This window comes from Biomphalaria glabrata, chromosome 9 (assembly GCF_947242115.1).
Source record: "Biomphalaria glabrata chromosome 9, xgBioGlab47.1, whole genome shotgun sequence".
Lineage (NCBI taxonomy): Eukaryota > Metazoa > Mollusca > Gastropoda > Planorbidae > Biomphalaria > Biomphalaria glabrata.
In genome coordinates, this window is record NC_074719.1 from 32,547,190 (window position 1) to 32,573,991 (window position 26,802).

Consider the following 26,802-nt stretch of genomic DNA (forward strand, 5'->3'; position numbering starts at 1 on the left):
TTTTTGTTTGTTAGTAATAAATATATTTGAATTTTATTGTCTTTACCTATGTACTTTTTAATTTAAAAAAAAAATATTTTTTTTCTGTTAGAAAAAAATGGAAGACAGGGAATATAGAAACGCTAGTGAGTTTGCAGAAGATGTTCGCCAGATATTCCAAAATTGTTACAGATACAACCCACAAGATAGTGATGTAGCTAAAATGGGAAGGAAACTTCAGGTTAGTTCTCTGATGTGATTGCTTATCTTATCTTATATAATACAGACGTTACTTCAAAAAAGAAGATGATTACGTCCTACGCGTCATGCATTTAGTCATGCATATTAACCAATGACTTAAATTCAGCCAAGTCACTGGTTTTCCTGGCTAGCTCAGGCAACCCATTCCATGCTCTAATAGCACTAGGGAAGAAGGAGTGTTTGTACAAATTTGTCCTAGCATATGGGACGAGGAATGTACCTTTATCTTTGTGTCTTTCAGAGTATTTTATTAAATTTTGTTTTTGTATTTGAAGATTACGGTTCAGTGTTTTATGTATGATTGCTACTTTACTTTTGAGCCTTCTGTCCTGAAGGCTTTCTAAATTTAGTGATTTTACTAAAGGTGTTACTCTAGTCAAATGTGAATATTCGTTATGAATCTCACTGCTCTATTTTGTGTCTGTTCCAGTTTTTTAATGTTTTCTTGAGTTGAGGGGTCCCAAACGGAGGATGCATATTCTATTATTGGCCTAACCAAGGTTAAATAACATTTTAGTTTTATGTTCTTATTTGATTTATAGAAATTTCTTTTAATAAATCCTAATGCTTTGTTTGATTTTTTTGTAGTTTCATCAATATGTGGATTCCATGACAGTTTTTCATTTATTATAACACCTAGGTATTTTGCGTTTTTAGTCTGTGTTACTGGTTTGCCATGAATAAGATAAGTGGAATTAATTTGTTTTAGTTTTTTTGTTACTCTTAACAACTGACATTTTTCTGGGTGGAAAGACATGCTCCAATTTGATTCCCATTTCTGTAATTCATCTAATTCTCTTTGTAAAATATCTGTGTCCTGTGTTGTTTTTATTTTTCTATATATTATGCAATCGTCTGCAAATAATCTGACTTTTGTTCCTGAGGTAATGCAATTTGGTAAATCATTTGTGTAAATTAAAAATAGTAGTGGACCCAAGACTGTTCCTTGAGGTACACCTGAGTTTACTGTTATCGGTGTTGATTTAGAGCCATTTATTATTACAGTTTGTTCTCTCCCTATCAGAAAATCTTTAATCCACTGATGCAGTGAACCATTTGTGCCGAAATATTTTAATTTTTTAAGCAAACTATGGTGGTGAACTTTGTCAAAAGCCTTAGAAAAATCTAGTAAGATAGCATCTATTTGTTCACTATTATCTAAACCTTTTGAAAAATCATCAATTAGTCCTATTAGTTGTGTTTCACATGATCTATATTTCCTAAAGCCATGTTGGTATGGTGTGAGGACATTATGTTTGTCTAAGTGGTTTATGATGTTGCTACATATTATGTGTTCTAGGATTTTACATGTGATGCTGGTAAGTGATACTGGTCTGTAGTTTCCTGGGTCAGACTTTTCTCCTTTTTAAAGAGGGGGGTGACATTAGCTTCTTTCCAGTCCTTTGGTACTCTGCCCTGGTTAAGTGAAGCCTGAAAGAGTATTTTGAACACTGGGGCTTGCTATGAAAAAGTTCTTTGAGTAAAAAACAAAGGAAATGTTTTTATCATATCAAGCTCTGATTTCTGGTTTGAAAATCTACCATTTTTGTTTAAGCAAAATGGCGGGGAAAATAAAATGATATTTGCTGCTATTACCTTTAGTAATGCTTTAAAAAATACTCAAATTGTAAGAATAGTATAATGTGCTTATAAACAAATTCTCAGTAATTAAAAATTTGAAGGTAAATTAACAGAAGCTTAGAGAAAAAAAAGAAAATTTCCTTCTGGGCATGAGGTTAGAGTCTTTAAAGACAATGAAATACCTGTAAATCAGTGAAGGAAATATTAAATTTAGCCATGTTTAATCCCAGCCAACAGTATATTTGTTGAGCTGATTCATGACTTGGCAACAGTTTTTATTTACCTCAGGTATGCAAAGTACTTGGCCTTTAAAGTTTGGGCACCACTGCTCCTCTAGACTATCTAAACTATATCATGGAAAAATAGCATTTACTATTCCACTTCATTGTGCATTAGTGATTAAACAAATATGTTATTATTTTGAACACATGGAATTTTATCATGAAACAATGGAAATGTTTTTATCATATCAGCCATCAAGCTCTGATTTCTGGTTTGAAAATCTACCATATTTGTTGTAAGCAAAGTGGGGGGGAAAATTAAAATAGAAAAAAAGTTATATTTGCTGTTATTACCTTTAGTATTAACTCTTTCTCTCCTAACAGACGCTACCAGCGTTGATTCCACCAGAATGTGGTAAATAATTACGGAGAGAAACAGTTAAAACAAGCATTAAAAAATGCCCAATTTCTTGGGTATACTTTATACACACTGGCATTTACACTTTCTTAAAAAAAATTTCATGGATTAAAAAGCTATACACATATTTTTTCAATGAAAAGTCATCTATGTATGTTGTTTTGAAAAGGACATGACATATGAGCTTTACTTGTACGAAAGTTTTTAAAAAAATTCCTTGCTCTTGCATTATTGCACCTTTGGCGTCTATAGTGAACAAGCATCCTGCATTAATGGCTATTGCATTAACATATGGTCAATAGTTAATTTTTAAAAAGTTCTAAAATTTGATATTGACTAATCTTAAAAATTAAGGAAAATGAGAAAAAAACATGTATATACTTAAAATAGACATGTCTGTACAAAAGAATTTTTTGATATTTTATAACAATTTTTTGAATGTGTCATTTATTAAGCATTTTCAACTTAAATTAGATGTTCAAAATTCATACTAAGATTTTATTGAATTTATTATTTACAAAGAGTTGTATAACTGCATTTAAAACCACCTATAGCCTTTTGACAATTTTTGATACATTAAGATGTGGCAACATTAACTGCGTAGATATCTGCATTTTGGTATCTCATTTATCAGTACATTAAGTTGCAACATCTAAATATCATGTTCTTGCATGATGGAAATTACTAATTAAAATAAAAAGGCAGATATATGCATGAAAACAAAGTAAACAGGAAAGTGATGTTTTTTTTTTAAAAAGTTGAAATTAATAATGTTAAGGCTCATTCCAACATTGTAACAAAGGGTATCAACTATACTTACTTATTATTGTGCAATAAAATCATAACAAATATATCTTCTGTATAATAAAGAAAAGTGCTATGAAATTTTTATTTAATGCGCAATTTTGTACACATTTATATATAATTGTAAAATGTAATATGTGGAGCACTAAGTCTCACTGGATCACTAATACTTTTATACAAAAATGTCTTTTCTGAAAGTCTGTTCTCCATCACTGTGTGGCAAGCTTAAATATCATTCTTCATTAAGATCCCTGACTTTATTGAAAATTGAAAAGCTTCATGCCAACAGCCATCTGTTACTAGCCATTCTATGCTTTGCTATGCTATGAGCTGGTACAGATTCATTCTATTACTGTTTAATGTATCCTTTTATGATGGATATAAAAGTATATTTGTTAGCTTGATTGATATGCAGCCCACCAAAAAAGGTCTCTTATTGGATACAAAATCAACTGGCATAATTTATAATTTTAATCAGCACATTTGCTTTACTTGTGTTAAAAAATAAGTTCAATTGAAAGTATGTGAAACCTACTTAAAAATAAATTTCTTTTAAAGCTAAAAATCCTAAGAACTAAACATCATAGATCTGAAAAGATATAAAAAATGTAATGAAAAGGAACTAAAACTATTTTATTAGAAGCCTGTGGGTCTATTACTTACATTAATTTGTGAGATGTTTGAAATTATCTTTTCTACCCTTCAGAAAAATGGCTTCATTTCTTTACTTAAAATGAAAGCAACATTGTATCTAGCTTAACCTTGGACTCATTTTCTAATCTCTTTTAGACAACTATTCAGGGGGGTGCGGTGGCTGAGTGGTGAAGCGCTCGGTTTCCGAACCTGGGGTCCTGGGTTCGAATCTCTGAAGACTGGGATTTTGAATTTCAGGATTTTTAGGGCGCTTCTGAGTCCACCCTACTCTAATGGGAACCTGACTTTAGTTGGGGAAAGTTAAGGCAGTTGGTCATTATGCTGGCCACATAACACCCTGCTTGGCCATAAAAACAGATCACCTTAACATCATCTGCCCCATAGATAGCAAGGTCTGAAAGGGAAACTTTACTCTTTTTTTTTTTTAGGCAACTATTCAATCCTTCAATCTAGGTGTAGTTTAACAATATTTTATTCGTGGCTCAAATCAAGAATATTGCCATATTTTTTTTTTAACAATTACACTTTCTTAACAAATTAAATACATTGGCTTCTTATCATGTTCCACAAAAAAGTAAAGATACCAGACATGCCTACAGTCCCGCATTATGCGGAACCGTCCCGCAAAAGCATAAAAAAAGCTCACATGTTCCGCCATTCTGCATTCACGATTTTTTGTCCCACAAAGTCTGAATTGTGACACAAAAAAAAAAAAAAAAAAAATCGCCGAAATGAAAATACTGAATGCAAAATAAAATGTATATATGTCTGTGTTTATCGTTTACATTTTATCTCCTCCCGGACCCAGTGTGTCCTAAATTTACGAAGATATGGTTGAGCTAGATCTACCCTAGACTTAGATCTGGACATAGATCTAGTACTCTAGATTCCTAGATACTAGATCTATTCTTAAAATCTAGTAAGTGCTAATAAGTCAAATGTTCCATTCAAATCCCTTTCTTTTCCCGACAATGGCTCTACTATTAGTACTATAACTATTATTACTATACTATAATACTATACTATTACTATTACTACTATTACTATCTATCTCTAGAGTCTAGTACTAGATCTAGTAACTACTAAACTAGTACTACTAGTCTAGACTAGTACTACTAGTCTAGACTAGTAGATACTAGATGATAGATGTATTCAGTCATTTCAGACCATTCTAATTCAGATTAAACTGTAATTCTATTTAGTATTTCTATTCTAACACTAACTCAACTGGTTTCTTAGGTTTCTAAGTAATCTATTCTAAGAAAAGGATTTTTTAAAAATATGTTGTTAAAGATCTAGATCTAGACCTAAATTGTCCTAAGGGCTAAAAGTAAATAATTAACTTATCAGTTTAGTAAGGCTAAGGCCTAATGAGGCTACTATATATATACTTATTACATAACATACTTAACATCCTAATAGTCTAAATTAGTTTCTAGATCTAGGAATAGGACTAGGACTACATTACTTACACTTACATCATTACTAGATGATACTAAATCTAGATCTATCTAGAAATAGACTTAGAAGGTCTAATATAATAGTCTAATAGGACTAGGACTACATTACTTACACTTACATCATTACTAGATGATACTAAATCTAGATCTATCTAGAAATAGACTTAGAAGGTGATAGATCTCTAGATTTCTATATCATTATCTAATAAATTTAGTTATCAATAAACTGAATAAGTCCATAGATCTAGACATAAATATTTAGATCTATAATATAATTAATATAGTATAATATTTGTTCTTAGACTTAGAGGACTTATTAGATGTAGGTCTAGACTAGTAGACTCTATTTTAGAGGACTTATTAGATGTAGGTCTAGACTAGTAGACTCGTATTTTAGATCTAGAGTGACTAGAGTAGAGACCTAGAAAAGGATAGATAATCAAGTAGATCTAGAATAATCTAGATCTAGTCCTTAATTTAGATCTAGTAGTAACAAATAAAAATAGATAGTAACATTTGAGTCTAGGTCATTAGAATTTTTATTTTTTTTAGAGTTCATCATATAGGAGTTAGAACTATTGATTTCAAACAAAGGACATAATTATGAATTAAAGGTTTTCTTACTTTTAATTATATTATACTATTGACATCTAATGTATAAGAAGCAAACTAGTATTGTTATTAAAGTAATATAATTGAAGTTTTATTTATATTGCAAACAGTATGGCTGACAAACATAAACACGTTCATGTTCCACATTGGGGCCCAAAATTCCACATTTTCAACCTGAGTGTTCCACGTTCTGGGTCTTGGGGGTAGGCATGTCTTGAGATACGTTCACGTTTCCTGTTAGATTATACATCTAGTCCCAGTTCATAAACACAATGTTAAAGGTCATGGTACCAATCCATCAGAGAAAAAGTTAGGGCAGTAACATAGGTAAAAATAACTTAAACAACATTTTTGCAGAATGGATTGCCTACACTTTGTGCTGTCGTATTTTGGGCATCACTGATCTAGATGAATCTAACTTACCATTTATTACCTTTACTATTTTACGATAACATAACCTAAGACCATAAGTATTTTTTTTTTCTACATTTATTATCAGCACCTTTTAAAAATGTTTTGATTAGTTATCTTAACCTTTTCTAGATATTTGATGGACCTGCAATTTAGTAAAAATATTTTTATGTCCAAATCTGGGTACCAGATCTTGAAGAATGGGGAATGGAATCTCAGTACTTGATTATACATCTAGTTAACTCTGTAAAAATATTATCATAGTCACTGATGGGAATTTTCCAAAAATTTCTTCTGATCCGATTTTCTAGCAAAAAAAAATCCGAAATTTTCCCCAACATTTTTTACCCCAAAAAATCGGAATTTTTCTTCAATTTTTTAATTTTTTTTATGAAAAAGAAATCCTATTTTATTATTTTTCTATTTTCGGAAGAAAGCGAAATAAGATATTATTTGTTTTGAACATGCGCATCCAGTCTTTTGACACAGTTAAAGTTCTATTTTTTTTTAAATCTTGTATTATCTTATAAGTCTAGATCTAGCTCTAGACTAGAGTGTTGAATCAGTGTAGATAGATATATTCTAGATAAGATATCTAGTTTTAGCTAGTTTCTTTATATTTGAATACTTTTGATCTATATTATCTAGAGCGCCTAGAACTTCAATGGCTGCTTGTAGCTTTTGAAAAGTTCAGAAAAGTATCAGAGATACGAGTTATATCATGTCTGGCTGCTATGTGTTATTAATTTTTACTCTTTTGATACGATTGCCCCTAGATCTAGATTTTTCTAATTTGAACCTGCCTGCTGACTTCCACGAGTTCAAGTGGGATAAGATTTAGACATCTAAATCTAGATGTATAAGAATTACAAGATCTAGATATAGTAGACCTACCGGCCATCTATATAGATGTAGGCCTACTTTACATGACTAGTGTCTACAGTGAGTTACTGAGTATAATATAGATCTAATAATAATATATTGGATCTAGAGTCACTAGAGATGTAGATCCAAGTTATTAGATATAAGTAGATCTAGATCTGTAGTGAGAAATATATCTTAAAAGTTTTTTCTATATCTAACTAATAACTAATCATTACTAATGCTTTAAAACCCAGTGTGGTTGAGATCCACTTTTTGTAAACAACTTGTATGAGTATGAAAAAGAGTCACACAAAGAAGCCTCAATATGCAGTTTTATTGCTAAACATTCTCTTTCTCTGAGCATTGCTCCTCATCTGGTTGTTCTTGCTTAAGAACTCAGCAGAGATTCAGCAGCTTTCTCTTAATCGCTTTTCAAAGCATTTTTTGGTGGACTTCCTGTACAAAGTTTAATAAACAGTTTCTCCTGTATAAAAATTAATAATCAGTGAAACAAACAGAAGTGGCTCATACTTTTGAACTATTTCCTAAACTCAAGCATGTTTTGAGAACAAAGAAGCAGCATGTTTTGATTTTCAAACACATTAACTCTTTATAGTTGTTTGAGAGAGAAGTTGTTCAATACCAGTAAAGCAGTTATCTATTATAGAATGCTCAGACTGCCTAGACCCAGATATAAAGCATCTGCAAAAAGCTGTCTCCTCTCATCAATATGTACAAACAACAGAAGTCGCCGCGACATGCCAGTTAGAAAACGGGGGTGTACAAAATTTCCTAACAATTTTTTTTAAAGTCTGTTTCCATCACTACATATTATCAATGTTTGTACAATTTTTAACCATCTAAGTTTATCTCACCTAATATATTTCTGCAGGAAGTTTTTGAATTAAAATATGCACGCATGCCAGAAGAACCATTACAAACTGATCCTACGCCTCCATCCTCTGTGGCATCTGGTTTAACCAGAGTAGATGAAGGCAGCGGGCTGTCTTCTAGCGAGGAAAGCTCTGATGATGACAGTGAGGAAGAAAGAGAAAGAAAACTTAAAGACTTACAAGAACAGGTTATTTTAAAGACATTTTTTTTTTTTTTTTTTTTTTTGGTACTAATTTTGTTTAAAATAAGATTACCCCACCTCTAAAAAAATAGGAATTGATAGCCTTTGAAATAAAAATAAAAAATTGAAAGCTAGGAAATATCCCTGGTATTATAGTAAGGAATAATGGCATTTGTGGCAGACTGTTATAAACTGCTTGGACCTAATCTAGACAGTCTAGATGATTTGGCTGCATCAGAATGCCTAAAGATTACTCATCAAATCTTAAATAGATTCTATGATTTCTAGAATATTATACATTTGGATCTAGATGGTGAATTTTTTATCTGTTCTAGTAAGTAAATCTACATAGATCTATCTCTAATGTATTGTAGCTCTTAGATCTAGACCAAAGTTCCCACTGCCTCTTGAAATTCCAGGATATCCTGGAAAGCTCATGGAATTTTAAAATATGTCCTAGAATTTCTACCAAAAAAAAAAATAATTAAGCACCATTGCAGCGGATGGGCCGCTGCTTGCGTAAAACGACTTAATTTTTCCAGTTTCATTTTGTGTCTTAATATGTAATAATAATTTCATCGGACTACATTATCAGATCATATTACGTCTGTGCACTGTGAATTTAATAAATAGATATAGTCTAGTGACCTAGATCTTTGTCCTAATTCTAGATCTAATATATTTCTAGATCCCTGTTTCTTATTGTGTGACACTGTGTTCAATCAGCTAGATCTAGAATCTAGTCTTATACAAGAATCGTAGATCTAATTTAATTAATACTTGATTGTTCAATCATTGGACTGTTCTTGAATACTAGATCTAGATCAATAACCTAGTTTGTATTAAAATGCCTAAATATAAGACACCTTTAAGTTTAATGCACTCACTGAGGCCTGAAAAAAAATTTCTAGATGTACAAATCTTGGCTACAAAAATCGTCTGTCAGTGACATGAAAGCTTTTGTCATCATGGTAAAAACAAATTATCATTTCAAACATCGGTGAAGCAGCACTTAAATCGCATCTGAAATTGAATAAACACAAGTGGGAGTCTTGTTAAATCAGATGGCTGCCATATTTGTCAAAAAGGCAGCCACAGTGACTTTCATTTGTCCTACACCCACAGCTTTGCCAGTAACCCCACATATACGTACAGTATTTAAATACTGCTAAGAAGGCAATCAACAAGTCTTTTGAGAACCTTAAATGCTGTTTGCCAAAATTGAAAGCTTCATTACAATAGCAAAGGTTTTTACTATCTTTTCTAATTAAAAAATATCAATCATATGCACCTGTTTTGCCCTTTATGGCCCAAGACCTCTTTAGCATGCTTCAGTCATTGTAGCAAAGAATGTACTTCTATTACAGCACTGCTTAATGTAGATTTGACAGACACAAAAAATCTAAATTAAAACTAAAGAAAGTGCTAGGGATTTTTTAAATTTCTAGATGGAAAGCAGAAAGTTTCTGCTGATAAGTTTTCAAACTCGTTGAAAAATCTCCATTGAATAATGCTATTGTCCAGAGTTAAGCCAAAAACTCTTTGCAAAATTTTGTTAACTCCTTAAATGATTTACAAGCCACTTTAGTGTAGGCTGGGTGTTTCTCAGCCACTTAAGCATCTTGGTTTTGCTTGACAGTATCAGTACAGATGACTGAAAGCATTAAATCTGAATTTACACAATTCCATTTTAACAAGTTCTGCTGCGTTCCAGTTCTTCAGTGTCACCTCTGATAAGACTGGATCTTTCTTTAGCCAACTTGTGAACACTGATTTTTCTAAACTCTGGACAGTGATGACAGGCTATACCATAAGTATCGTAACTTAATTAAATTATTAAACCTGAATTACATCAACTTTGACTATTGTTATATCATTTTTGACGCAAATATTATGTCCTGGAATTTCATATTGACTTTGGTGCAGAAATCCTGTCTAGACTCTTGATCTATAATGACTATTAGACTCGATATGTATGTATTTTTTTTAAGCATTAGTTAAGGAAATTGAGCTCATCATACATCTAGATTTAGATCAAACTATTGATTTCAAGCATAATAATATTTTATTCTTAAACTACAGGTTTTCGTAGTTTTAATTTATACTGTTTACATCTACTTTATTAGAAGCAAACAAGTAATAATTTAAGTTTTATTTATTGTGCGTGATATGGTTGCCAAACTTAAATGCGAAAATGTTCTTAAGGACCCCAAATTCCTAATTTTTATCCTGGGTGTAATTGTGTGGGTAATAAAACAAACAAAAAAAATTTAATTATTATTTTATGAAAATTAAATGCAATCAAACAGACTGCGAAGAAGTCCAGGATCATAAAAAAAAAATTATGATTCAAATTTTTTAAAGTCATATTTATCCCTTTGCAGAGATGACTACAAGAACACATCTTGCCTATTTTGTACACAAATGGACACAAAAATACGCATGTGTGGTTTATCATATAAAAATAAGCATTTTCCTGCTAAATCAAAAAAATTAATTAATAAACAAAAAGTTGTTGTTAATAATATAGATCAGTGCATTAATGGAAAAAGACTATTCGTATTAGATCTACCTTGAGCAGAGTTGCCTACAAGTATGCATCTTGCGTATTTTGTATACAATTGGACACAAAAATCATTGCAAGTGACAAGGACGGCAACAATCTATAAAAGTATGACAGACTAAATGTGTGTAGATATTTTGAAAAGCGTACAGAATGTCTTATATAACTAAGCTACGTTAATTTTTTTTGATTGCTGCAAAAAGATGTGTATGTACATTAATTTCCCCTTAAAATAGAACATTCTTTTATGATGTATAACACTTTTAATAATAGCAAGCACAGCTACAGCTAGACCAAAATGAGATCCACACCCAGCAACTGTTAGTGTAAATGATTCAACTTTGTATTTTAACATCCTTTTGTAAAACATTCTCTTTCACTAGGCTTGACTTCTAATCAAATATATATAATTTTTAAACTTTGAATTTACTGAACTACTTACTAGATCTGGTTGAAATGGACAGCTTAGCATTATGTCTCCTTACATTATTTATGAGTAGGGGGATTGAAAGATCAAGGTACCATGATTTTATTTGTTTAACCCCCCCCCCCCCCCCACCCCCCCCCTTTTTCAGAGAATTATACATTTGGAGAACGTTCAAAATGTTTTTTTTTCTTACATTGAGTATAAAGCATCTTAAAATTATAGTTCTAATACATTTCTTATTGTATTTAAAGACTTGTAATTGAAATTAAAAACAAATTTAAGATTAACCTTCTTAAGAGGACGCTGCCAATCTATCGTATCAAGGCGAAAAAGACGAGCCGGCCGATCTATCGGCCGCAATGTTTCCAACCATAGGATTGGCTAGCCAGTGTTTGTATCGGCCAATCAGATTAGTTCTTACAATTTTTACACATGTAATGCTGTTTTAACACGATAATTTTAAAAAAAATTTTTAGCATGTCAGCCGTTGATATTGATGAAAGCAAACTCACTGAATCTGATTTTATTTAAAATATGCTAGAATTAATAAAAATAAGGGCAGTATAGAGGAAAGCTTTAGATCTAAGTTTACACTAATTCTAGATCTAGTAAGTGTTGACGATGTCTATTCTTGGTAACATGGTTTAGAGGTAAGGGTGGGTAGCTGGATAGAGAAGACCCATTTGAGAACCAAGGGTTTATCAATTTAGTTCAAACATTTGTCAGGAAGACTAATAAATATGATGCCAACTTTCTGATCAACAAACAGCTCAGAAAACAATCCCTGGGTCATAAATGGGTGACTATGTCACAGTGACAATCATGAAGGTGCTTGTTTCCATGGTACCTTTGGGGGTGGGGGGGGAGAGAAAAGTAGTAAAATAATGTGATAGAAGTGTCTGAAGGGGTCTCAATGTACCTTGTTTCCCTAAACACATGTATAGCTTAAAACTTCTTAAAAAACTCTTACCTTTATAATTCTGTTCTGTTTTGAAAAAAACTTTTTTTGAATTTTATGTGCATAAATTATGCAAGTAAGCTTGGTTTATTTTAATAAATGTTAATATTTCAGATAAATTCCATAAGATTAAATTAGTGCATTCATTTCTCTTCAATAATATATATATAGTTTTGTGTATGTAAAGTAATTAGTTTATTTGTTGGAATTTTTTTGTAAGAGAAGTGTTAAGGCTGGAAATAGTGCTCCGTCTTTTTGTCACAAGACATGCTAAAATGCTCTGTCTTAAGAGGGTTAAGTAAATATGAAGATGTTAAGCACTTCCACTTCTAAGCCAATCTATAAATAACATAAACTGACATTAGCTCTTAAAAATTGCCTAATTTCTTATTTCAATAAGCAGAAATATATTTTGTACATCAATAATTCTATTTTTATACATTTTTTTTAGCTTGCAAAAGTTCAAGAACAGTTGGCTTCTCTGACTAAAGAACATGTACAAAGATTAAAAGAAAAAAGTGAAAGAAAGTCCAAAAAGAAAAAGAAAAAAGAAAAGATCAAGGATGAAGTAAAAAAAGAAATTATGGACACTTTGAATCCACCTCCACAAGTACCTGTGGCATCTTTGCCACCCCCAGCTCTTAGTAAAGACACTCCAAAACCAAAGAAAAAATCAAAGCAAAAATCTCCGGCAGCTAAAAAGCCCAGAAGTAACAGCATTAATCGCCCGGGCTCTAATCGTAAACGCTCTAATGTTCTGCCACCTGGTCCTCCAATTGTGCCACCGTTTGACAGTGATGATGAAGACAATGCTAAGCCAATGACTTATGATGAAAAACGACAGTTGAGTCTAGATATTAACAAGCTGCCAGGTAAGCTGGGCAAATTGGAGAGTTTGTAATAAGTTTATTCAAATAAACACATTATTTGATATTTGTTGTGCCTGTTCAAATGAATATTAGCACTACCTTTAGTTTATAAGGGTTTGTTTAAATTCACTATAATGTATGTATTTGCTTTTTTTCAAAACAATAGCTATGTATATTGAAATAATTTTTCCTTCCATTTTGGAAAAGTACATATTTTTTCCTTCTATTTTGGAAAAGTACATTAGCTTTTATTTTCTATAGGTTTTTTTTTCTTTTCCTCCTTTAAAGGTGACAAACTAGGAAGAGTTGTTCATATTATACAGTCCAGAGAGCCGTCCTTGAGAGATTCAAATCCTGATGAAATTGAAATAGATTTTGAAACTCTTAAACCATCCACATTGCGAGAGTTGGAGGAATATGTTATGACGTGCTTGAAAAAGAAGCCAAGAAAAGCATACAGTATGTTTTTATTGTATATATACTTTTTTAGGCATATGAAATAATTTTTTTAATTATTTTAACTTGTTACAACTTAACTGATGTTGTATATTATTGTTAGCCAAAAAACCATCTGGAAAGTCTAAGGAAGAAGTCCAGAGAGAAAAAAAGCTGGAACTAGAGAAAAGACTTGAAGGAGTGCAGCAGCAGTTAGGTCAGACAAAGAAATCTAAGAAAGGTTTGTTAATTTAATAAAATAATTGGTCTTTTTAATTTTTTGTATTGCCATTATTTTTTTCTTCTCCGTTTCTTTATTGCTTTTTAAAGTTTTTTCTTCCATTAATTTTTATTTTAAATGTAGATTTTATCAAATCGTTTAAATAAATATTCTAGATGATGGTCCTCCTGGCAGTGACATGCCTGTATCAAGTCGTTTGAGTGCAAGCAGTAGTAGTACATCAGGCAGTGATTCTAGTAGTGACAGTAGCTCTTCCAGTTCCTCAGAATCCTCAGATTCTGAATCAGGTTAGATTGTCTTCATGCCAGTCATGCAAATAATTTGGTTGCCATATTTATTTAAAATATAACTTTAACAACTTGTGAAAGAATGGCTCATGGGTGTTCATGATCTGGTTTGTAAGTAAACAAATTTGAAGTATCATTATTTTAATTATTTCATTTATTTCAAGTACTTAAGGTGTCTAGAGATAAGTTATAATTGTTTTCATGTGATAGTTAGCAAGTAAGTTGAATTCAGTTGTACTGAATTACCTTAGTTGTACTTCTATGTATTATTTAAAGTCAAAATTTTGTGGCAAACCAATTAATTATGGCTGCAGGTGGTCCTTATTAATGCTTTTGACTAAAATTTTTAATGTATGGTCCTTTGCCTCATAAAGTAATGGACCAGTGTGCAATAATATGACTGGACAAGTCCATTTATATATTTTGTTATCTTCTGGAATTTGTGAATAATGTTGATAATTTTCTGTACCTCTTTCATTTACTTTTAAGTTTGCTTGTATACATTTTCTAAGTTGGAGTGTCTGCGGGTGATTGTTAGTGCTTTGAGTGCAGTGTGCGCTAAGTAGAGGCCAGTCAAGGTGGTTGTAATTTTTTTTTTTTAAATCAAATTCATGACTCCTTTGTAAAAGTCACCTTTTTTTTATAACGCATTTGTATTTGTTCATTATCTTCATGCTTCTTGCATAATAATTACATAGTAAATTGGTGCTAAGATAATTATTTGATAATCTGTCCGTATTACACACTGCAGCTATGTTGCATTGTTTGTTGCAATCTGTTAATAATTTTTGTTCTTAAATAATAGGGAAATGTTGTAAGATTTGACAGGACTTGGTTAACCTTTATGTATATACTGTTAATAAATCAAATGATGTACATTTATTGTTATCTACTTTTATATTTTATTGACCTGGCCCTGTCAAATTTCCTAGTCTTTATGAGCATGATAGTATTACATTTGCTCTTACAAAGACAATACTTTTGAGAAAAAGTGTCTAATAGTTCTGGCCTCCACTTGGACATAGCAATTGCACTCATTCGCACATTTTCTTTCCATATATAAAAATCTATATATATTGTACATTCCTTTTTTTTTAAATGAATAAAACTTTAAAATAGCAAATTAATTGCATGTTCAATACAATATTAAAAGATAAAGGGCAAAGAATTTGTCAATATGAAAAAAAGTGATATAAAAAATATGTATTGTATGGGATCAATATTTTTTTTAAATTGTGCATGTTTCACTAGATTTAGCTACTCAATTTGTCAAATTTCATTCCTATCATGCTCATAAAGTATTTTGTTACATGTGCAAGAAGTATTGAAGAGCATTGTACCTGAAAACATTTTGTACAAAGTTCATTCTCATCCATAGAATCAACTTTTTTTACACTCATTAATAAAAAAAATTACAAATGTTTATACTCCTTGACTGGCTTCTACTGATTTGGCACACTTGCACTTTTGTTTTGTTTTTGTATGAGTACAGTCCTTTGGAAATGTGTGGAGTGAATGATCCTTACAAATTTAGAGGAATCTGAAATCTTTTTGAAGATGTTGAACTGACATAACGAAAAATATAGAAAATTTGTAAACATGAAATGAGACCCCCAAAAAAAGCTAAAAATAGTAGGTGAAATTTACATGCTCCTTTTTAATAAAAGAAATTTTGTTGGCTTACCTGAAAGACCTGTCAAAGATTGCCAATTTATATAAAGAAAAAAATAATTGTTTAGAACTTTTGAGGGTACAAATCTTAATGTGACCATCCATTTATAGCCATATAGGCTTTATTGGACATTTTATATTATGCCTAAACCTATGCTAACTTTCACACTAAAGTAATCTAATATATTTAATCAAATTAAGTTGTATGTATGTAGGAATGTATCTCCCGAATAGAAAACCGTTTAATCAATCTATATAAAACAGATCATGGTGGAGACTAGTGTATGTTAAATGTCCCTCCCACAACAGGAGGGCCCTAAAAATAAATAAAAAATACCTAATTTTATTCTCTATGAAAGAGAGAACATTTTAAACAACAGTATTTATATTTGATACTAGACATATGTTACCCGCGACCCGCGGGTCTTTATTTGCGCATTACTGTCGATATAGTCACTGAGAGTGTTTGTAAACAATTAAACGAAATAATAATGTAATAAGTAAAGCGAATGTGTCAATGTAAAAATAGTGTGAATGAAGCTATCAGATCAAAATAGCTAATAGGGGAAAATCCATTTTTTTAAAAATTAAAACATTTGCTTTTGAATAATCTAGTGGATTGGATTTATATGTATGTTAAACGTAGCTAATGATCCTTTCACGTTATTTCTCTTTCGCTATGAAAATAAAATTAGTTTTGCGAAAATGGTTTACCTGAAGTCGATACATTCTTATCTATTAAAAACGAAAAGAGCGATAGCTTTGTTAAATGAATGGGATTATAAAGTGAACAATTAAACGAAATAATTTTTAGTACGCGATTCATGAATGAATATAGATCTAGGCCTATCTCACCTCGGCTTCGCAGCTTTCGTAAATGAATGTAGATTTAGAAAACCAAATTTGAATGTTTATTTGATCAAAATATGAAATGAATGGACTTTAATTAATATATTTATACGTTAAAATAGTTGGATTAGAGTTTTAGATCTAGGGATGGTATTATAAAGTGAACAATTAAACGAAATAATGTTTAGTACGCGATTCATGAATGAATATAAATCTAGGTCTATCTCAACTCGGCTTCGCAGCTTTCGTAAACGAATGTAGCTTTAGAAAACCAAATTTGAATGTTTATTTGATCAAAATATGAAATTAATGGACTTTAATTAATATGTTTATGTGTTAAAGTATAAAACTATCTGTGCGAAGAGAAGTTTTATCATCTTAGAGTTGAATTAGAGTTTTAGATCTAGGGATGGGATTATAAAGTAAACAATTAAACGAATTGATATTTAGTACGCGATTCATTACGGAATTGTCTAATGAAAGAAGGTTCGTCAGGAAATCTGTAATCACAGATATAAGGAACTAATTAATGTAAAGATGCTTTTGAAACACAAAATTGAAGGTTAATTTTATTATATAATGAAATCAATAGATCTTCTTTTGTATTTTCATGTGTCAAAGTAAAAAACTATCTGAGCAAAGTGTATTTCTTAAAATTAGATCTAGGTCTAAATCCTTTCTATCTTTTCTCTTGTCAACATTGTAGACATGGCCTAGATCCATAAAATACTATAGCTGTAATAGAGTCGGACAACTTTATTTTTTTTGAGGGTCTTAAGTTTGTTTTAGAGCTACAATACATACACTACGGTCTAAGTTGGTACCCAAGGAACATTCCTGCCTAGTTTTATCAAGATTGGTCAAGCGGTTTTGATGTCTATAAGTAACATACATACATACATACCCCTCACATTCTACTTTATAATATAGATGAATAGTTTGCTATATCGGTAAACCCATTTTCACACTAGCAAAATAAAATGTGAAGGGAACATTCTCCATGATTGACATAGATGTAAACCTCTTTCATTGCATTTGTTATAAATATAAGTACAAAAATTTCCAGGATGAACTAAATTTCCAATTAGGTGTAGCTACTGTAACTAACACAACTTTATGTTGTATAATCTAATATTTGATTTGATTTTTACGGTAAAATGAACATTGTTTAAAAAGTTAATATATTAAAGAAAATGAGCATATATAATTTATTAACAAAATAAACTAAAAAATCTAACATCTTTTTAATATCCATAGATATAGAAAAATCACTTAAGTTAAAATGCGTTTTATTTAAAATCTTAAAACAGATAACACATTATACATTAAAATAATACTAAAAATATACTTCTCAGTGTTTTTCCTTTAAAAAAATATAAAAAAAATGTGTTCATTATCCAATTTACCAACAAATAAAAATTAATCATGTCTTAAGGATACATAGATCAGTAATTTGCTTGCATATTTTATTGCAACAATATTTATCTGATTAGTTAGCGTCATAATTATGTACCGATATTTTCCTTTGTTTACATCCATTAGACTGAGCAACTTCACCCACCTTGTCACTGTGCATGTCATATTTTGTCTGTATCTACTGATACCACTTGACATTATCTATAGAACTAGATTGAAATGCTGACTCGTAAATATTTAAAAAAAAAAATGTGCCTGGAAATTCTTCATTGGGTCAAAAACCAAAAACCTGGTTCTTGAGAACGATTTCAACTATTTTCATAGAAAGTATATATTTTGGGAAAAGAATTACTAGCTAATTGGCCACACTGAAAAAACACCGGTTTGAGCATTATAATTTTTCAAAGTATTAAAAAATAATATTTTAATTTGGTCTAGACCAGTGATGCTCAACCGAATTCGACCTGCGGGCCATTTTAACTTTCGACACGCGTGTCGCGGGCCACATCAATAAAAGGTAAAATAATGAAATCCAAATTCTCCAAAAACTATTTGAAAATATTGGATCTAGTATTAATTAATGGGATATTTAAAGTCATCATTTTTTACGCGTCTAAAAATGGGATCATTTCTCTACTTAAAATGTGAGCGACATTGTAGCTACCTTTACCACCAACTTATTTTCTTGTCTCTTTTTGGTTAATATTCCCATCGACCCTCCAATCTCTAGGCGTAGTTTGACCAATCTTTTATACGCGGCTCAAACCAAAAAGGCCTTCATATTTGTTTTATAATGCCGCTGTATATGTTCTTGTTTTTGAAACAGCCAGACTTTCTTTACAAAACAAATATGCTGGCTAATTATCATGTTCCACAAAAAAAGATCCATTCACTTTTCTCGGTAGATTCCCATTTCATAAACTCATAAACGCACAATCGTTAAAGGTCATGGTACCAATCCTTCAGAGAAAAAGTGGAGGCCCTAACAGTTTTGAAGGGGTGAGGATTTGATTTTCTACTTTTGTGCCGACGTTTCGGCGGGCCGGATGAAACTACGGCGGAACACACATACATCAGCGGGTATTCCTGCTTATATTCATTAAGGAGTTAAATAAATCTGTTGTCTGGATCTATAGGCCTATCATTAGAATTTTATTAACATTAAGATAATCATATCACATGGTTCTAATTCAAAACCTTGCCACATAGGTTCGTTTGACATAAATTATTTTCTAATAACTCTTTTGCTGTCAGTTCGTTATGACATCCAGCCATACTTCTGACTGTATCAGTAGTGACTCCTATTAATTTCTCCCAAAGAAGAGAAACATCCTCCATCATGTCTGAAACTTTTTGAACAGGTCTTTGCCAGTGGTGTTCCATGCACACTGCTCATAGCAGCTATCTTTTCTGTGATTTCAAAAGATGGCTTTTAGTTCCAAGATTTTGAGCGTTATCAAATATTTCTGTGATAATAGCAAACCATAGACTTAAATATATCATATCTAGACTGGATACCGGAAACATTCTTATCCCCGATTGATCAATTCACAGACCTATATATATAGATTTTTATGTACATAAACTCTTTTTTAAGCTCTTAAGGGATGTACATAAACTCTTTTTTAAGCTCTTAAGGGAAGTCGCCCCAATCAATCTTTTCTGTCTTAGAAAAGTAATGGTCTTTAGTTTTCAAAGTTTAAAAATAATGCAAAATCATTTCTTGGATTTTCTTTAGAATGGGCTATTAATCATAGAAGTATATATTCATGTTAATATATGAAACAAAGCAATATCCTGTTAGTTTCCATTGAGATAATGTTTCAAAAATCCTAGGTCGAAATAATTTGTCTGTTGATTTTAATCATCTTATGTACATTTAAATAGATTGATTACCTAGATTTTTCTAGATTATGTATCTAAAAATTGCAAAATAATAATTATGAGACTCTTTTTTTTATGTTCAATTACTAGATCTAGATCTAAAAATTAAATTATATATTATATAGGTTAGGGTGGGGGAAAAAAAGACCTTTTAACTACTATATAAAACAACGCCTTGTTTCAACTTTTAAAAAAATGTTTGCGACATTTTTTGTAGTGTTACAATATGTCCAGTCTAGATATAATATATACAAGTCTATGTAGCAAACATTTTGAACTTAGCTGCTCTATGTCTCAGTTTTAAATTGAGATTTCTAATAGACCTCATTCGCAAAAAAAAAAACATTGATCGTAATTTGTATAGAAGAGATAGAGAATCATGTGGCTCAATGTTGTTTGTTTATGATTGGTGAGTGAGGTCTATTGTCATTTGAAAAGTTTTTGCATCAACTGCATTAATGATTTTCATGACACATTTCCCCCATCACTCATAGTAACTCTCTTTTTATGCATTTGCCATCAATAAAAGCCTTCATTTCACTACTTGAGCAACTCTGTAACATGCCCTTACAGCTGACTCATTTTCTTGTCACTTCTTGGTAAATATTCTTGTCAATCCTCTAATCTCTAGGAGTTACTTAACAATCTTTTCTTCATGGTTGAAACTAAGAATGCTGCCATATTTGTTTATGTTTTTTGTTTCATTATGCTGTTTGATGTTACATTCAATAGAAACAGTCACAAACAGCTCTACACAAATCATATTGGCTTTTTTCCATGCTCCACAAAAAAAGTGAAGATCTGTCCTTTTTCCTGGTAGTTTCTACATTCAGTCTACTTTTCACTTCTATGAATCTCCCATTTCAATAATGCACAATATTAAGTGGCACAGCACCCTTGCATTAATATCAAAACACAACCCAAAATGATGTAGGAAGGATGTTAATGACACGACCAGCTCAAGACAGCAGGAGAATTTTCCAAGAATTCGTTAAAAAACTAAGCTTTTTTTTCTTACAAGTATGTTGCAAAATCTTGATTCAGTTAGGTTCAATGATTCAGTTCATGCTCATCAATTTTAAAGTTCAGGTTTGGCCGTAAACAAGGTTTGGGTCCGTTCCTTTTCCAGGATTTTGGAGAGGGATAATTAATGCTGGGTTAAAAAATTCAATTTTTAAAATCTATCATTTATTAGTTACCAAGAGCAAAGCAATCACTCTTTAAGAGTCATCAGCTTCATAAAGGAAGAATTGTCTTATTAAAAAACTTCTCTTTATGCTACTTATTTATTTATATAAGAGTAAAATGTTTCTCTAGAAATAGCTACTCAGTTGTCAAATTTCATTTCTCTAATGGTCATAAAGTATTGTACTTGAAACATTTTGAGTTATTTATTTGGTCAATCAATGGAGTTTCTAATATTTTGGAGCTTGAAATTAGATTAACCATACAAATTGGTCATGTAAAGCAGTGATTCTCTAATTGTAGTCAGTGCAAAAAAAGAAGAAAATTGTATACCATTAAAATAACTTCAATAATAAACTTGCCCCTCATTACTGTTTAATGTCTATTACCTATGGTTCTATGACGAACTAAACCAAAGATTTGATGACATTCTTCACTTGGATATACCAACTCAATATTGAATCTTTTGTGGAAGGAAAAACTCAATTCCAATCACAGATGAATTTATTCTAACACAGGATCTAATAGCCACAAAGGAGGAACTTTAATGTTTGAAAAACGATACCACAAATTTATACCACCATATTTCTTTCCCTTGTTCGATATCAAAGTAATAAATTACCAATAATTAATTAACTAAATGGTTAATTGGTTAGCATGAAATTGCACAAAACAAAAACCATAGGTAAAAATATTTATCACACAGATTTATTATTGTTAGTCTAGATGTACCAGTATTACAAATTTAACCCAATAGTTCATTTCTGGTTAGGAAAAACCCTTCCCAGGCCCTAAGCAAAGGATAACCCTGAATTTAAATAATCCTTAAAAAATAAATATTTTGAAAAAATAATCAAATTTAAGATCTAATACTAATAAACAAACAACTTTGAAAAATAGAATATGTCTAGTTTCAAAAAATATATACTTCAAAAATACTCATTTTCCCTGGTGGGGCTATGGGCCTGTTTGTTTGGAAAATTATTTAAGCAATACAATAAAATACTAAAAAATATAATAAGTAGTCTCCACAATGATTTGCAAGACTAGAAGAAATCTTTTGTTTAAAAATTTTAAAACTAGAATATTGAAAAGGGGATTTTAGAAACGTTCTACAAAATGAGAAAATGTTCCCAAGCTGTGTAAAGTATAGTTTGTTTTTGTTTTACATTTGTAAATTACATACTATGCATATATGTAGGTTTTTCAGTCCATGGGCAAGTTTTGACAATATAAAAGGATCCCCGGGTTGAAAAAGTTTGAGAACTGCTGATGTACAAGATGATTCCCTATTATTTCACATCCAATGTAGACCCCAATAAGGCCACAAGAGCATTGAGGGTTTTTTGGTAGACATATTGAGAATTAAAGAAACTCACGTGTGATAACAGTGCTCATACTTTAAATATTATGTTCTACCTATTAAATCTTGTGTTGTACTGGCCATTGAATTGAGTAATCCAAAAAAAAAAAAAAAAAAAGTGCTGACTGGCCTAAAAGTTAGTGGTTGGAATAGAGAGCTTTCTATCAGGGGATGCCAAAATATTATGCAAGGTCATTTTAATGCAGGTTGTTCCACTGAATATTAATAATAAAGTTCCATTAAACGATAGAAGAGTAAAAATGTCTGGTGTTGGGGGAGCACTGGCGGATCCAGGGAAGGGTACCCTCCCTCCCCTAAAAACCGGACAGACCAATACATTTTCTTTTGCATGTTAGTTTTAGTGAAGAAATTACAAAGTAATCTGTCACTATTATAAATAATATATACTCTAAAATTCTCATATTGAGTCACCCCCAATTCTCTAATGCATTCATTAGCAATAATTATAAAATGGAGAGAGGACTCTTATATGATAGTTTTCACTCAACCGCCAATCCCCTTTTTCGACAAAAACATAACTGTAATTGTGCATGAATTAGTCATAATTGTTTACAGAAAGACTTTGTTTTGGAAAATTTTTAATTCAGAAGAAACTTTAAGTATAAGAGTAACATTGAAATGAACCCAAATATTTTTTCTAGTTGCCTTTTTCTAACCTTTACTCAAGAGATTTTTCTATTGTAAAAACATTTTTGGGACTAGAACTCAACAATTTATACTAGAATCCTATAGATGAAAAAAAATTTTTTTTTAGTAGAATCTAATTTGTCTAATTAATTTCACCTACCTCTTCCAAAATTTTGTGTTTGTTTGCAGAGCTTTGAATTATAGTTCTGAAATAAAACAAAGTTAAAAGATGGCATGTTGAACAAAATGAATCCCTTATAACTGAAACCTTTTTTTTTTTTGAAAAAAATTTGTTGAAGACATTTTTTATTCTGCTGCGACCATCAAAGCCTTTATGTAAATCAACTTAATTGATCTGTGGGGTATCTTTTCTTTTCAAGGACCAAATTGGTTGTATTTGCAATGTAGTTATGGCCTATAAATTCATATTAAAATTTTTGAAAGTAAAACCATTATTGAAAAGGATCTTAAAAATGATACATTTTGCCGGGTTCAAAACGGTGGAATAAACTATGACCATTTAACCCTCGTTCTGTTGGCTTCTTATTTCGACCAAAAAAAGCGGACTACAAGAGGTCTCACTTAACATGCAGATAATATTACAATAAATAGGCCTAATAAAGATATACTTACACTACTTGTGCCTCGATTGTCAGTCACACTTTAGTATCGCCCCTTGCCCCCACTTACTTTGGAGGTGCAGTGGCTGATGGGTAAAGTGCTTGGCTTTCAAACAGGAGGTCCCAGGTTCAAATCCTGGTGAAGATAGGTATTGTTAATTTCAGGATCTTTGGGCACCACTGAGTCCACCCATCTCTAATGGGTACCTGACATTAGTTGGGGAAAACTAAAGGCGGTTGGTCGTTGTGCTGGCCACATGACACCTTTGTTAACTTTGGGCCACAAAAACAGATGACCTTTACATCATCTGCCCTATAGACTACAAGGTCTGAAAGGGGAACTTTACTTTACTTCTTAAAAATTAGACATTTACTAAGAGCATCTAACTGTCATTCTGTTGGCATCTTATTCTGACCAAAGCAAGCCTACTACAAGAAGCCTCAAATAACACAAAGATATTACAATAAATAAACCTAATTATTAGCACTACTTTTGCGATTGTCAATCACATTTTATAAACTCTGCCCCAGCCCCACATTATTTTACTTTAGATGTCAGGGTAATGCGTTTGTCTGCAGTTAGGAATGCAAGAATACACTTGTTGTTGGGGCTCTGCACCTTACCTCTCCCCCACATCCCCTACCTGTCAAGAGAATGGCCACCAACGTATGGCTAAAAAAAAAAGTGTTCCAAGCAAAATGAACATATACCATTTCAACTGTAGTGCAGCACGGTATCTGCTTGTGATTATTTATATATAAAAAGTAAAGTTCCCCTTTTTATTATGGAATCCTGTTAATTGAATTTAAAAATGACTTTATAAATCTCTAGTAGCCAAACATTTTTTAAAGAGTTATTTAGATTTTTTAACCAGCACTTTTAAATAGTACTAAAGATTCACATAACTTTTACTGGTATGACTAGATGAATGATCACGAATATAATAATAAATTGGCATATGTATGAATTTGTAAAATAAGTGTTACTATAAATATAAAACCATGTTAAATTGTAATGAATAGATGTAAACTAGTGCTTGTCCTTGTTCTTTTTACAAAGCTATATCAACTCACTCTCTGTCTAGTCATAAGTTTGTACACAATAGATCTATTTCTTCCACACCCAATCTTGGATCAAGTTGAATTTTTGCACAATTATTTCTTGTACCTGACAAAACAAATCGATTTAAAAAAATTAATTAATTAGTTAATTAATTATTTTGTTTTGTCTAGAAGAAGGGAAAGAAATTGTACTTAAAATGATGTATATATAAGTTGAATTAGTCCCCTTTTATGTAGAAAATTAGGTCGTCGCTGACAAGTTTGAAACTAACTTAACTACAAAACCTATTTTCCTAAGCACTTCACTGGCACAGTGCTTAGTGTATTGGCTTGAGACCTCAAGTTTGAATCCGATTCATACGACTTTGAAAAAAATTTTTTAATATAAAACCCATTTCAAACATTTACCCAGATACCCCATCCTTCCCCCCTCCCCCTTTTTTTTTTTACCAAATAGCCCCTACAAGTTGGAATAATAGTGCATCGAGAAAGTAAGTTAAAACATGAAAGTGTGCTAAACAAAAACAATTGGTAAAAATATTTCTTCTTGCTCAGTTTTATTATTGTTAGTCCACATCTATTACAGATTTAATAAATCCAAACAAATTGATACATTGACACCTTTTTGTTTTTCTTTTAAAGTGTCTTTTAGATTTTTCTTTTTAATTTTTTTTTTCTTTGAATGTTACAGAGTCGCCAAAGAAAAAGAAAGCTCCATCTAAAAAATCACATCTGTCAATGAAAGTGAGTTTTGATTTCTCTTTTACATTAATTAGCTTATAGTGTTATTCTCAACAAAGAGGAGTGAATGTTATTCATGCTACATATTTCATTCCTAATCATTAAAGTCCTTGTCTAATGTAAATAATATTGACTTAATTGTATTTGTTAAGGAAGAAAGGCTGATACTTTATTAACCTTAGAATTAGAAATAACTATCCTATTTACGTATGTGCTAAGAAATTGAATTTATCCCTAAATATAGTAAGTAGTAAGTAAAGTTCTCTTTTAGACACAACTAAATAGTTTGCCTATAAAATATTATTTTTAAATGTTTTCTTATTTTATAAATTGTGACAAGATTTGATGTAGACACATTTCATTCCATCTTCCCCCCTTTCTCTTGTAGTTTGATTTTAAAGTAAAATATGATACAAATGACTGCTTTAAAAACAATGTACATATAAAATTTACTTTCTGGTTCTAGTCTAGTCCACAACCGAGGATACCTATCCCAACCAACAACAACAATAGAGATATGTCTCCACCTATCAATGTCACATCTCCTGTGATTACCAACGCATTCCCTAAAGTTCAGCCAATGTTTGCAACTGCTGCTCCAGTTCCTGCTTACAATGCTCTGAGGAATGATTCTCTTCCTATGTTGAATTCTCTTGTTGGAGTTTCAGATACCTCTAGTTCTCCAAATATGAACTATTCTGCTAATTCTAACACATCTCCCATAAGTTCAGGGGGTAAGATTATTTTTAGATCCATATTCTTTGTTAAAACATTAGTTTCAATAAATTAAAAGTAGGACATAAACCATAATAGTTTATTTTATCTTATAACAATTTTGAAGTATAATTAGGTTTTTCTTGGCTTCTAGTGAAAAGCAAACACTTTAATAGTCATTGAGTTTTTTTCTTTAAAATTTTAATGCTAGAAATAATTATTTTATTTATATTGATATATTTTTCTCAGCAAATTCTTTAAATAGAACTATAACTCATTCAATGCCTGCCCAACCTGCCAAACAACCTATATCAGTAGCAACGCCGAAGCCAACACCAAGACCCAGCAGTAAGATTTATTTATTAAGAAATGGTTTAGTATTTATTAGAAGGTTAGGTTTAAAATCTTTTTTTTACATCGATATAAATTTAATCTATAAAAAAAATTTTTGTTAACCACCAAATACTGGAAAGAGTTCTTTTAAGATGAAACTGACAAGGGTAAATGGTTTATTGGCAAAAATGGTGGC

General features: G+C 31.2%; 1 protein-coding gene across 2 annotated transcripts in view; it reads left to right on the forward strand.

The window, feature by feature from the left end:
* Positions 1-26,802, forward strand: part of LOC106066343 (bromodomain-containing protein 3-like) — a 59,987-nt gene that overhangs the window by 19,184 nt on the left and 14,001 nt on the right. For both annotated transcript variants that reach the window (XM_013225335.2, XM_056041889.1), the window contains exons 10-18: positions 92-220; positions 8,158-8,346; positions 12,740-13,160; positions 13,446-13,616; positions 13,717-13,833; positions 13,989-14,120; positions 25,510-25,562; positions 26,026-26,293; positions 26,523-26,621. In XM_013225335.2, coding sequence (XP_013080789.2) covers positions 92-220; positions 8,158-8,346; positions 12,740-13,160; positions 13,446-13,616; positions 13,717-13,833; positions 13,989-14,120; positions 25,510-25,562; positions 26,026-26,293; positions 26,523-26,621 — 1,579 coding nt within the window. The remainder of the gene's footprint in view (positions 1-91; positions 221-8,157; positions 8,347-12,739; positions 13,161-13,445; positions 13,617-13,716; positions 13,834-13,988; positions 14,121-25,509; positions 25,563-26,025; positions 26,294-26,522; positions 26,622-26,802) is intronic.